Source organism: Trichosporon asahii, mitochondrion (genome assembly GCF_000293215.1).
Source record: "Trichosporon asahii var. asahii CBS 2479 mitochondrion, complete sequence, whole genome shotgun sequence".
Classification (NCBI taxonomy): domain Eukaryota; kingdom Fungi; phylum Basidiomycota; class Tremellomycetes; order Trichosporonales; family Trichosporonaceae; genus Trichosporon; species Trichosporon asahii.
In genome coordinates this window covers 1-12384 of record NW_014040924.1, presented here as the reverse complement: position 1 = coordinate 12384, position 12384 = coordinate 1, and the positions used below count along the sequence as shown (strand labels likewise).

Here is a 12384-nt window from a genome sequence, read left to right as displayed (position 1 = left end):
TATATCAAATTATATTGATATAAATATAAAATTTTCCTTATTAACAGGAATTCTTAGATTAGTTATTTTTAAATATAACCAAAAAAAAATAAAATATGCCACAATTATTACCTTTTTACTTCGTAAATCAAATTACTTTTGCTTTATTAGCATTATTTTTAATTACATATGTAATGTCAGTTTATATCTTACCTTACTTTGTACAATTATTTATTACACGAGTATATATCACTAAATTATAATATATTATTATATATATAAATAGCAAAATAGTTCTATTCATTTTTAAATAATCCCCTTTAATAAAGTTAAATTTAAACAATCGTGTATATACAAAGGTAAACTTATATTTTATAAATAAACTACCCAATACTTCATAGTATATAATAGATGAATAATACTATTATATTAAACGAAGTTAAATAATTATATCGATAATTTATGTTTATATATTTATACTATTTTAATGAAAGAAATATTACAATAATATAATTATTTTGATTATATACAATTTTTATTTTATTTATGTTAACAACTATTATGAATCTATTATCTGTTCTTATTGTGTTAGTCCCTGTATTATTAGCAGTAGCTTTCATGACTATTATTGAACGAAAAGTAATGGGATCTATGCAACGACGAGTGGGTCCAAACAAAGTAGGTATTTATGGTATTTTACAACCATTCGCTGATGCTTTAAAACTAGTAGTTAAAGAAACAGTTGTACCTGCACATGCTACTGTAAGTTTATTCTACTTAGCACCTATTATCACTTTAATTTTCAGACTTTTAGGGTGGGCAGTTATCCCATTTGGGGCTGGATTAGTTATTTCAGATTTCCCATTAGGAATTCTTTATTCATTAGCTATTTCATCTATTGGTATTTATGGAGTATTATTCGCCGGATGGTCTGCAAACTCTAAATATGCTTTCTTAGGATCATTACGGTCAACAGCTCAAATGATTTCATATGAACTGGTACTGAGCTCTGCTATTTTAACAGTTATTCTATTAAGAGGTACATTCAATTTAACTAGAATTATTGAAAGACAACAAGGTGTATGGTATGTATTACCTTTATTACCTGTTTTTGTAATTTATTTAATTTCTATTCTTAGAGAAACAAATCGAACACCTTTCGATCTGCCAGAAGCTGAATCTGAACTAGTTGCAGGTTTCTTCACAGAACATTCAGGAATGATTTTCGTATTCTTCTTCCTAGGTGAATATTGTAGTATTGTTCTAATGTCTAGTTTAAGTGCAATCCTATTCCTAGGTGGATATAATATGCCAGAATTATTTGTAAATGATACATTAATTAACTTACAAAGAATTTTCTTAAGATTAAAAACTTGTTTATTTATGTTCTTCTTCGTATGGACTCGAGCTACATTACCACGATTACGATATGACCAATTAATGACATTTATGTGGTGTAGTTTATTACCTATGGCTATTGCATTAGTGGCAATTGTACCGTCAATTTTAATTGCATTTGATGTACCAAGAATTGCTTAATATAAAATCCCCTGTTTACATAGAAAAATTTAATTATTAAAAGTAATAAATGTATGCTATATTTGTTATTAAAAGTAATTGTATAACCAGAATTTATATATTTATATATATATATATAAACTAAATAAGGGGATATAATATAGTGGTAGTATCTCATGTTTGCATCATGATTGTCAGAGTTCGATTCTCTGTGTCTCCATAGTATAAAATATTATAACTGGGTATATAAAAATAAATAATTAATGCCTCGATAGCTCAACTGGTAGAGCACAGAACTGAAGTTTCTGGGGAAGAAGTTCGAGTCTTCTTCAAGGCATAAGGAGAGATACCCCTAATTGGTAAGGGAGCTGATTGTAACTCAGTCAGGCATACGCCTACTACAGGTTCAAGTCCTGTTCTCTTCAAATTATGGAAATAATATTAATATTAAAATTTAACTAACTTAAAAAATGTATTTAATATATAAATGAGGTAAGACTAATTTAGTGGTAAAATGCTTCATTGTGGTCGAAGAGAGGACAGTTCGATTCTGTCGTTTTACCCTGATTTTAAAAATATTTTATTTAATATATGTTTATATATTAAATAATAGAATAAATAAGTTTAAGATATTTAATTATTGTAAATTACTAAATAATTGGGAAGGTCCAAAATCATATAAAACATATAATATACAACTAGAGTTGTGGTAATGACACATAAAAAATAAAAAAATTCGATCATAACACCTATGTTTGATTGTCTATTTATAAAAATATAAGTAAGATAGATAGATATTAATCTGACAAATCAATAAATAAACAATACTTGGCCTAAAAATATCTTAAATAACTATAAAGTTGGTATAGTTTAATCGGTAAAACCCTCCGCTCATAATGGAGTAAAGAAGGTTCAAAGCCTTCTACCAACCTGTAAAGATAAGAAAGATTTAAAATGATATACTTATATCAAAGGAAAAGGTAAGCGTATATAATATACGTGAAGTATTTAATTGTTGTTATAATAATATATTTGACAATAAAAATAAAATGGTTACTCATTTAATAAAATAAATTAAAAATGTTTAATAATAATAATAAATTAAATAATAATTATTATAATACTAATAATATGTTAATGTCATCTAACAACTATAGTTTTAACAAAAGTTTAAACAAAGGTAGTATTCATACATTAAATGCAGAAAAACTAAGAACTAAGATTATTGATCACTTTTTTTCACCTATTATAGCTTTATCAAGCAAACCTACTTTTATTGTGTCAAGAGATAAAGTAATTGTTAACGTATTCTATTATATTCCTAAATCTGAAGCAGAATTAGAAGAAGATAAAGGGTACAAAAAAGTACGATATGGAAGAAAAAAAATTCAAAGTTTAAATCAAAATACTCTAAATAACTTAGGAAGAACATTAAGAAAATTATTTGACCGAAAAGTAGAACTACAATTTGTAAAATTAAATTACCCTTATTTAAATAGAACAATTTTAGCCAAATATATTGGTATCAATAGAAATAATTACAAATTCAATAAAGTTGTGGGTTCTATTTTCAGAAATAGACCTGTAGTAAAAAATAATTTTGAGAATTTTAGTAATAAATATACGAGATTAGATTTACCTTCGCATATGCTAGGTATGAAAATTCGAGCATCTGGTCGATTAAATTCTGAGCGAGCTAAACCACGATTAACAGTAATAGAAAGAAAATTAGGTAATTTTAATGATAAAAATGGAACTTATACAGAATTAGGTTCATGGACAATAAAAAGTCGACATGGAGCAGTTACAGTAAAAGTTTGGATTACTCATAAAATGATCCCCTAATAAATAAACACCCTTTTTATTATTAATAGTTAAAGTTCAAGTTAAGTTAAGTTAAGTTAAAATATAAGATAAGAATAGTCACAATATTATACATTTATAGTATCTTAAATATTAGATTAACATTGTTAATAATATAAATTATTTTACTTTATAAAGTCTCTAGAAAGAATTGAACTTTCTTCTTGATATTAACAGTATCCTGCTTTACCATTAAGCTATAGAGACTTTAATTATATAATATATATCAGATGAGCAGGGATCGAACCTGCAGCCTCACGCACCCAAAGCGTACATCCTACCATTTGGAATTCCATCTGTATTTTTTTTTTTCAAACTTTTTTTTTGCTTATAATATCTTATTATACTTTTAATATTATAATATTAAAGGGGATTATTTATATAATTTATCCTTTTCTTATCTTATTATAACTAGTTTTCTCGTGTTCTAATATCTCTTAATGTGTTTTCAATGAATGCAATAACAGGTACTAAGATTAAGAACCAACCAAAATAAATAGCTGTTCTAATAGATCCTAAAGTTACAAAAGGTTCTTCAGCATGTTGTGATCCAATATACATTAAGAAGAAGAAATCTGTTACGAATACCCAGAATGAGAATTTCATTAAAGGTCGGAATTGAGCTCCTCGAATTCGAGATCTGTCTAATACTGGCATAGCTAATAAGATAAGTAGAGATGCTAACATACCTACAACTCCTAATAATTTATTTGGAATAGATCGTAAAATAGCATAATATGGAAGAAGATACCATTCAGGTACAATTGATGGTGGTGTTTGCATAGGGTTAGCAGGAATATAGTTATCACTGTGACCCATTACATTAGGTAGATAGAATACAATAATAGCTAATACTAAGAAGAATAAGAAAATAGTAATAAGATCTTTGAACATGTAATATGGATGCATTGGCACTCGGTCAACGTTTGAACTTACTCCTAATGGGTTACTACTTCCGTTTACGTGTAATGTCATCATGTGTAAGATAGCTAAAGCAGCTAAAATGAATGGTAATAGATAGTGAAGTGAGAAGAATCGGTTTAGAGTTGCGTTGTTTACTGAGAAACCTCCCCAAACGACAATAAATTATTAATTCATCCTTTAAATGAATTAGCCTGCCATTACTGACAGGATTAGACTATGTCATCACCATAATCCTTTTTTAAGAATCTTAGGTGTTGGGCGCTCGTGTCCGGATTATTGTTAGTGTTACTCACCGATTAGTCGTTGAACTTTCTTAAATCGATAAAACACTGATTTAAGCTTAGCTGCAAATTGTCTTATGTTAAGGGGATTATATTACTACACATAAGAGTTTCTTGCATTTCACCCAATTTTACATATTAAGTTTCCTTAATAAGCAACTCGTTTCCTTTTTATTTGTCATTCTCTGGTAATTTTACATTTTTAAACCGAGGTAAACCTCTCATTGTCTCTAACCATTTATCATATTGAAGTTTTTTATACCCTACTAATGGATGTAAATCTGAATATGAGAAAAAGTTAACTACATTTCTTAGATCTTTAACAGATGATAAAGATAGTTTTGAATAACCTCTATAACTATTGTCAATCTTTCGGGTAGTATTAAATAATAATTTAAGAGCTTCAAATAGAACATCATGTGATCGTTGAGTTAAATTGAAAAATAGCTCACCTGATGCTTTAATAGAAAATGAACCTTCAGTCATTGTAAAACCTACTACCCAGTTTTTAAAATAAGGTAGATTTAAGTATCCTGCAGGTGTTGAAGGTAATTCTAATCCTACTAAAGTGTTAGATAATTTATCTAAATCTTCAAATAATACAATATTCTTAATTAATACATTTAAAGCTTGTCTAAATTGCTCTCGGCGAGTATCTGTTAAAAATTGAATATTGTAATGTAATAATAAGGGAAAAACTACTTCTTGTAAATCTACACGACCAATAATATATTTTACAGTGTTTTTATGGTAATAGATACGACCAACTTCTAATACAGATTTTAAATATTCTAATAATTTCTTATCTCGAATATCTAATGAAATTACTAATTCTATAGAAATAAAACCTTTTATTGTTTTAGTTAATTTAATATAACCGTCGCCATCTACTACTCCTCTAAACATAGCTATAAAGCTAGATGTAATTTTTTTAAAGGTTAATTTATCATTTTCTTCTCGAGCTTTTTGACCTCGTAAAGCTTTAGTATTTACTTTACCAATAGTTGGTAAACTTTCAATAGGGTTTTTATAATTAATTAGATAAATGAATAAAGATTGGACAAGTAAAAGGATTGTTAATTGTACAAAATCTTGTCCGATCCATGGGATAGCTGATAACATATTAGTAATTACAGTTGCTCCCCATAATGACATTTGCCCGTAAGGTAATACATACAACTTCTCTATTTAAGATATAATCTTCCAGATTAATCAGTACTCTTAAATAGTTGTACCTAATCAATTTACCTATCCCAAAATTTATTATTTCAAGGTAAACATCTTCTTAGGCCTTGAAGATATATAAATATCTAGAAGTTCGACTGTACATTAAGCACCATCACAGGTACCTACAAGTGATCCAGTCTGTAGCGATTATATATATAACCGACGGTCTGAGAACCTGATTAATTCTTTTAACCGTTTTCACTTGTATCGCCAAAGAAAGATAATTTATGAAATCTTTCTTCAATACCCCTATAAGGGTATTCTACACCTCTTTTTCTATATAGATTCTTAGTTGTTAATAAACAAATAGAGGAATTATGTAGGACTATAGTATAGAAATTAATCTTTTACTTTAATTTGCCAAATTTTTTTAATAATACCGTCTTTTTTTAAAGCTCGTGATACTGTTTTTTCATCACAGTTTAAGAAATTTCTAACATTTTTTATTGTATGAAGTTCTAATGATTGAACCATTAAATCTTCTGGTGATAGAAAATCTGTATTGTCTACACGATTGATTAAATAAAATTTCCCTATTTTTAATGAAATTTTATCTCGAGTTTCTTGTGACATAAGTGACCGGTTTAAAGCAGATTGTCGCATTTTTTCTACTGTGACTGAAGACAATGATTTACCTCGATTAAGGGCTCGAATAGCTTCACGTCGTTCAGATGAATAGTTAATTTTCATTTTTGCCTTAGTTTCGTTACTGTGTTTTACACCTAAAGTATTACCTGCTTTAGGAGCAATATTATAAATAGGTTTTAAAGTAGATAAGTAATAATCTTCTCGCATAAGAAGATTATTATTCATTCTATCATTAGGATGTTCTTCAGTAAATTCTAATACGACAAATGCAAAGTTCGATAAACCGTATTTTAAGACAGCAGCATAAGTAATAATACTTCCTGTCCCTCCATATAAATGTTTATGGAAACGATTTCCTATTCGGCCTGTTACAGCACTACCAATGTACATATCTCCAGTCACAAGATTAATAATAGCATAAATACCGCCAATATCTTTGACAGCTGTCTGTACTCTTTTTTTGGATCCAGGAAGATCTAAATTCTCCCATCTTCCAACAGGCGACATTTTATTTTTAGCTAAAATATTTTGTAACTTTAAAGAAGGTGTAAATGGTAAAAAAATAGATGACATAATTAAAGATGTATTATTTGTAATTTCTAACCATTTTAGGCTATAATAAAGATAACCTAGGAAAGCTGTTCCCATCATTAATACTAAAATAATTACTCCAATTGACCATGGTAAGATTCGTGGTGATTTATATGACCCATAATACATACCTCGTCCAATGTGTAAGTAAACGAAAATGAAGAAGAAAGATGCAGTGTTAGCATGTAAGTATCGAATCATCCATCCATAGTTAACATCTCGCATAATATGTTCTACACTAATGAAAGCTAAATCTACATTAGGTGTGTAGTGCATAGCTAAAATTACTCCTGTTACAATTTGAATACCTAAACATGTAGCTAATAATGAACCGAAGTTCCACATATAACTAATGTTAGATGGTTGTGGTGAATCAACAATATAACTATTAATGATACTTCTTAATTTATTAGATTTTAAAAATCGCATAATTATGATTATTTATATAAATATGTATAAATATACATATCTTTATATCTATTATATAGATATTCTCTTTATATAATTTACAAATTATATAATAGAGTATTATTCTAAATTATATAATTTAAATATTATATTTAACAAAGTTAAATATTTTTAGAGTATATATAATAATACGATACCATCGTAAATAAGCTTAAGAAGATTTTAACTTCTACCCCATTAATTTTAATGTGTACTGTATATTTATACTATAAGCTATCTTATCTTCTATTAAATATACAATATAATTATATATTAAATTATTTAATAAATTATTTGTCTATTCTAGATACAATCTGATCATTAATAAAATGTTAAATATATTATTGTTATATAAGAAATGTAAGATATATTTCTTATAAAAATATATTATATATAAACTCTAATATTAAAGTCTTTTTACAATAGTAGATATACAAGAGATAATGGTATATATCCCATTACTCGTTTAATATAATAAAAAATTTTTAAAATTTTTATTTAAAGGCAAACAAATTTATAACAATATTTTATCATGTTAACAGCATTATTACTTATTCCTTTAATGGGAATTTTAAGAGTTCTTCCTATGAACGAAGAAAAAAATTTAACATTAATTAAACAAGTATCTTTAATTAGAGCCTTAATTAATTTCTTATTATCTATTATCCTTTGGGGTGAATTTGATTCAAGTGCATTAGGTTACCAATTTGTACAAGAATTTAATACATTAAACTTCTGTCATTTCCATATTGGATTAGATGGTATTAGTCTATATTTTGTACTTCTTACAACATTTATCACACCTATTTGTTTAGTGGCAAATTGGGATAACTTAAAATTTGGATATAAATATTATTTCATTGCATTCTTATTAATGGAAACACTATTAATTGGTGTATTCGTAGTATTAGATTTAATGTTATTCTATATTTTCTTCGAATCAGTATTAATCCCTATGTTCTTAGTAGTAGGTATTTGGGGTGGTTCAATTACTCGAATTCGGGCATCTTTCTTATTATTCCTATATACATTAGCAGGTTCACTATTTATGCTTCTAGCTATTTTAGTAATTTACTATAACGTTGGAAGTACTGATTTTACACTAATTTCATTATCTAATATTAGCTTAGATAGTCAAAAAATCTTATGGTTAGCATTTTTCTTATCATTTGCCATTAAAACACCATTAAGACCTTTACATATGTGGTTACCTCGAGCTCACGCAGAAGCACCTCTTAGAGGATCTATCTTACTAGCCTCTGTTTTCTTAAAATTAGCAGTGTATGGTTATCTACGAGTATTAATTAATTTTATGCCAGATGCTACAAACTTCTTCTCTCCATTAGTTCAAACTATTGCTGTAGTAAGTTTAATTTATTCATCATTAGCTACATTACGACAATCAGATTTCAAAGCATTAGTAGCTTATTCATCTATTAGCCACATGGCTATTGTTGTACTAGGATTATTCTCAAATACTATTGTAGGTATTGAAGGGGCCCTTTTATTATCAATTGCTCACGGATTCATCTCTCCTGCATTATTCACTCTTGTTGGAGGAGTTCTTTATGATCAAAGACATACTCGAGTTATTCGATACTATCGAGGTACTGTTATTTACATGCCTGTTTTCAGATTATTATTCTTCTTAGCTACAATTGCAAACATGGGTATTCCTTTAAGTTTAAATTGGGCGGGAGAATTCATGTCATTAGCTGGAACTTTCCAAAAAAACCCTGTAATTGGTTTATTAGGAGCCACAGGTATTGTATTATCAGCATCTTATAGTATTTTCTTATTCAATCGAATTAGATTCGGATCATATTCACAATATTTACCTAAATTAAATGATGTGTCACGACGAGAATTTATGGTATTATTTGCTTTATTATTACCTGCCTTCGTACTAGGTATCTGTCCAAATGTTATTCTTAACGATTTACATATGGCAGTAACAGATTTATTATATACATTATAAATATCCCCCTAATATTTAAAATTTAATAAATTATTATAAATTATAAGAAGTATATGTTAAAAACATATTTACATATAAGGCACTTTAGTGTAACAGGTTAGCACGTAAGGCTCATGATCTCAAAGTGTGGTGTTCAAATCCCACAGGTGCCCTAAAAATATGGTTATATATAATACATAATATTAAATAATTGGTATTATATAATGTTAATTCCTCACAACACATTAAATATGTTGTCTATCTAGATTTTGGGGATTATTTATTTTGATGATCGTGACATTACTGTAGGTAATAATACTAAGGCACTTAAGTAAACTAAAACTAATCCCATATCTCCTCCTAATACTGATTCTAATGATCCTCCTAATAGAACTGGTGCGAATAAGAAGAATACTAATGTGATTAATCCAAGGATAATATATAGAGCATAACTAGTAATAATACCTGTATCATAACTTGCAATATTTTTACCTCTGTTTGTTAAACTATTACTTAATCCGTAAGGACCTGCTAATTCTAAGATACCTCGATCAATGAATTTTGAAATAATATATCCGGCTTTTAGACCTCCACTGATAAAGTATTTATTGTATACATTATCTACTAACCATTTTCCGTTAAAGAACCCATAAATTGCTTGCCCTAATTGACTATCTGTTAAATGGATCAGGAACATTGGTGTATAATGATACATAAAGAAAGCTAAACCTGCTCCTCCAAATGTTAATACCATAGGTAATAATTTAATGAAAGTACTAATACCAAATTCTGCTTCAACTAATGAAATATGATTTGGATGTTGGAATAATGCTGTTGATAAGAAATCTGTACCCATTCCCACAAAAGCATCTTTAGCTACATAACCAAAAACAATAGATAAAATAGATAGAATTACTAATGGAATAATAATAATAAATGGTGCATCATGTGCATGTTCATAATCTACTTTTGGTCCATTTGGTACAGTAAAGAATGCTAATGAAATTAATCGAGTACTATAGAAAGCTGTTAATCTAGCAGATAATGTACCTAACCAATAAGCAATATTACCAGAAACTTCATATTGTCCTGCAGCTAATTCTAAGATTAGATCTTTAGAATAGAATCCTGTTAAGAATGGGAAAGCCATTAATGAAAGTGATCCAATTAAAATAGCTGTATAACTTAAAGGTAAGAAATTTACTAATCCTCCTAATCGTCGTAGATCTTGTTGGTCAGCCATTCCATGGATAACAGCACCAGCTGCTAAGAATAATAAGGCTTTGAAGAAAGCATGATTTACTAAATGGAATAATGCTGCATTATATTGTGACAGTCCTACTGCCATGAATAGATATCCCATTTGTGAACAAGTTGAGAATCTAATAATTCGTTTCATATCATTTTGTAACATACCTGTTGTTGCTGCGAAGAAAGCTGTTAATGCTCCAACCCATGTAATTACAATTAATACAGTTGGCCCATATTCAATAATAGGTGATGATCGTAACATTAGGTATACTCCCGCTGTTACAAGAGTAGCAGCGTGAATTAGAGCAGAAACCGGAGTAGGTCCCTCCATTCTATCAGGTAACCATGTGTGTAATCCAAATTGAGCTGATTTAGCCATAGCTCCAATTAATAATAATAATCCAATAATAGTAATAGCTGTTTCATTAATTAAAGGTGAAATACTGAATACTGTAGCATAATCAACATTTCCGAAAACCCAAAGAATTGCAAAGAATCCAATAGATAGGAACATGTCACCAACTCGGTTAACTGTTAATGCTTTGATAGCTGATTTATTAGCTTGAATTCGAGTATACCAGAAATTAATTAATAGGTATGATGAAATACCAATACCTTCCCAACCTACGAATAAGATTAAGTAGTTATCTCCTCTTACTAATACTAGCATAAAAAATGTGAACATAGATAGATATGAGAAGAATCGTTGGTTATGAGGATCGTCTGCCATATATGATACAGAATATAGATGAACTAATGATGATACAACTAAAACAGGTAATAGCATAGAAACTGTTAATGAATCAAATAAGAATCCCCAATTTACTAATAAGAATTCTGAATCAATCCAACTAAATAAATTAATTGTTACAGGTGAACCACAAAATCCTACTTCATAGAATGCAACTAATGCTAATACAGCACTAGCCATTAAACATCCAGTAGTAATAATATGTGCCCCTGTTACTCCAATTTTTCGTCCTAATAGACCAGCTGTAGCTGATCCTAATAATGGTAAAGCAAGAATTGAAAGATACATTTATATTATGTTCGAAGTGAAATATTTCCTCGTAATCGGTAGTAAGCTACCAGAATACCTAAACCAATAGCACTTTCAGCTCCGGCAATAGCAATAATATAAACAGAATAAGTTTGTCCGATAATGTCATCAAATTGATATGAACTAACTAGAACTAATAATGTTACAGCTAATAACATCATTTCGATAGAAATAATCATTAGAATAATGTTTTTTCGGTTAAGAATAAAACCTAAAATTCCAATAATAAATAATGATAATGATAATGTCATAATTATTGTTATAATTATCCATATGGTACCTGTGTAATGAGTTTTACTATATAAAAAAATTTTATAATAATTTTTGAATAAATATCAAATGTTATTAATACTTAGAGTCTGATTATTTACAGATGTTATAATATTTAATAATTAAAATATTTTAATTAAAACTGTATAATATTTATTATTCATCATTAAAAAGATATAATATAAAACGCTTGTTATCCTTTATAAACTAAGTAAAATATTTATATATTTAAAGTTGTAAAATATCAAGGATGAAAGATTTGAACTTCCATTTATGCCATAAATAGCATAGTATTTACTTATAGGAATTCCTTTATAGAACTTACATGTACAGTTTTTAAATTATATTAAAATATTTATATTAGGATTCACAATATAAAATATTGCGTATGTTTATATATTATTATAGATATATTAATTAAGATAATT

General features: G+C 27.9%; 8 protein-coding genes and 7 non-coding genes across 15 annotated transcripts; 10 read left to right on the top strand and 5 right to left on the bottom strand. All coding sequences in view use genetic code 4, as the record gives it.

Annotated features, from left to right (window-relative positions):
• Positions 1-193: 193 nt before the first annotated feature.
• Positions 194-322, bottom strand: A1Q1_00008 (hypothetical protein). Its single transcript has one exon. It carries the CDS (start codon positions 320-322, stop codon positions 194-196), a length of 129 nt encoding a protein of 42 aa, XP_014184502.1.
• Positions 323-525: 203 nt separating this feature from the next.
• On the top strand, positions 526-1518 carry A1Q1_00007 (NADH dehydrogenase subunit 1). The gene has a single exon. It carries the CDS (start codon positions 526-528, stop codon positions 1516-1518), a length of 993 nt encoding a protein of 330 aa, XP_014184501.1.
• A 1059-nt stretch (positions 1519-2577) lies between these two features.
• A1Q1_00006 (ribosomal protein S3) lies at positions 2578-3342 on the top strand. The gene has a single exon. It carries the CDS (start codon positions 2578-2580, stop codon positions 3340-3342), a length of 765 nt encoding a protein of 254 aa, XP_014184500.1.
• Positions 3343-3771: 429 nt separating this feature from the next.
• Positions 3772-4338, bottom strand: A1Q1_00005 (cob). The gene has a single exon. The coding sequence runs from the start codon at positions 4336-4338 to the stop codon at positions 3772-3774; it is 567 nt and encodes a 188-aa protein (XP_014184499.1).
• On the bottom strand, positions 4310-4435 carry A1Q1_00004 (hypothetical protein). The gene has a single exon. It carries the CDS (start codon positions 4433-4435, stop codon positions 4310-4312), a length of 126 nt encoding a protein of 41 aa, XP_014184498.1.
• Positions 4436-4736: 301 nt separating this feature from the next.
• A1Q1_00003 (Bi3p) lies at positions 4737-5720 on the bottom strand. The gene has a single exon. It carries the CDS (start codon positions 5718-5720, stop codon positions 4737-4739), a length of 984 nt encoding a protein of 327 aa, XP_014184497.1.
• Positions 5721-6099: 379 nt separating this feature from the next.
• A1Q1_t304 lies at positions 6100-6170 on the top strand. The gene has a single exon. It is a non-coding gene; the product is annotated as a tRNA-Trp (tRNA).
• Positions 6171-6302: 132 nt separating this feature from the next.
• On the top strand, positions 6303-6374 carry A1Q1_t305. The gene has a single exon. It is a non-coding gene; the product is annotated as a tRNA-Val (tRNA).
• Positions 6375-6392: 18 nt separating this feature from the next.
• On the bottom strand, positions 6393-6464 carry A1Q1_t296. The gene has a single exon. It is a non-coding gene; the product is annotated as a tRNA-Val (tRNA).
• Positions 6465-7362: 898 nt separating this feature from the next.
• On the top strand, positions 7363-7476 carry A1Q1_00002 (hypothetical protein). The gene has a single exon. The coding sequence runs from the start codon at positions 7363-7365 to the stop codon at positions 7474-7476; it is 114 nt and encodes a 37-aa protein (XP_014184496.1).
• A 504-nt stretch (positions 7477-7980) lies between these two features.
• On the top strand, positions 7981-9396 carry A1Q1_00001 (NADH dehydrogenase subunit 4). Its single transcript has one exon. It carries the CDS (start codon positions 7981-7983, stop codon positions 9394-9396), a length of 1416 nt encoding a protein of 471 aa, XP_014184495.1.
• Positions 9397-11329: 1933 nt separating this feature from the next.
• On the top strand, positions 11330-11400 carry A1Q1_t306. Its single transcript has one exon. It is a non-coding gene; the product is annotated as a tRNA-Ala (tRNA).
• Positions 11401-11445: 45 nt separating this feature from the next.
• On the top strand, positions 11446-11517 carry A1Q1_t307. The gene has a single exon. It is a non-coding gene; the product is annotated as a tRNA-Phe (tRNA).
• A 155-nt stretch (positions 11518-11672) lies between these two features.
• Positions 11673-11743, top strand: A1Q1_t308. The gene has a single exon. It is a non-coding gene; the product is annotated as a tRNA-His (tRNA).
• Positions 11744-12039: 296 nt separating this feature from the next.
• A1Q1_t309 lies at positions 12040-12111 on the top strand. The gene has a single exon. It is a non-coding gene; the product is annotated as a tRNA-Met (tRNA).
• Positions 12112-12384: the final 273 nt, after the last annotated feature.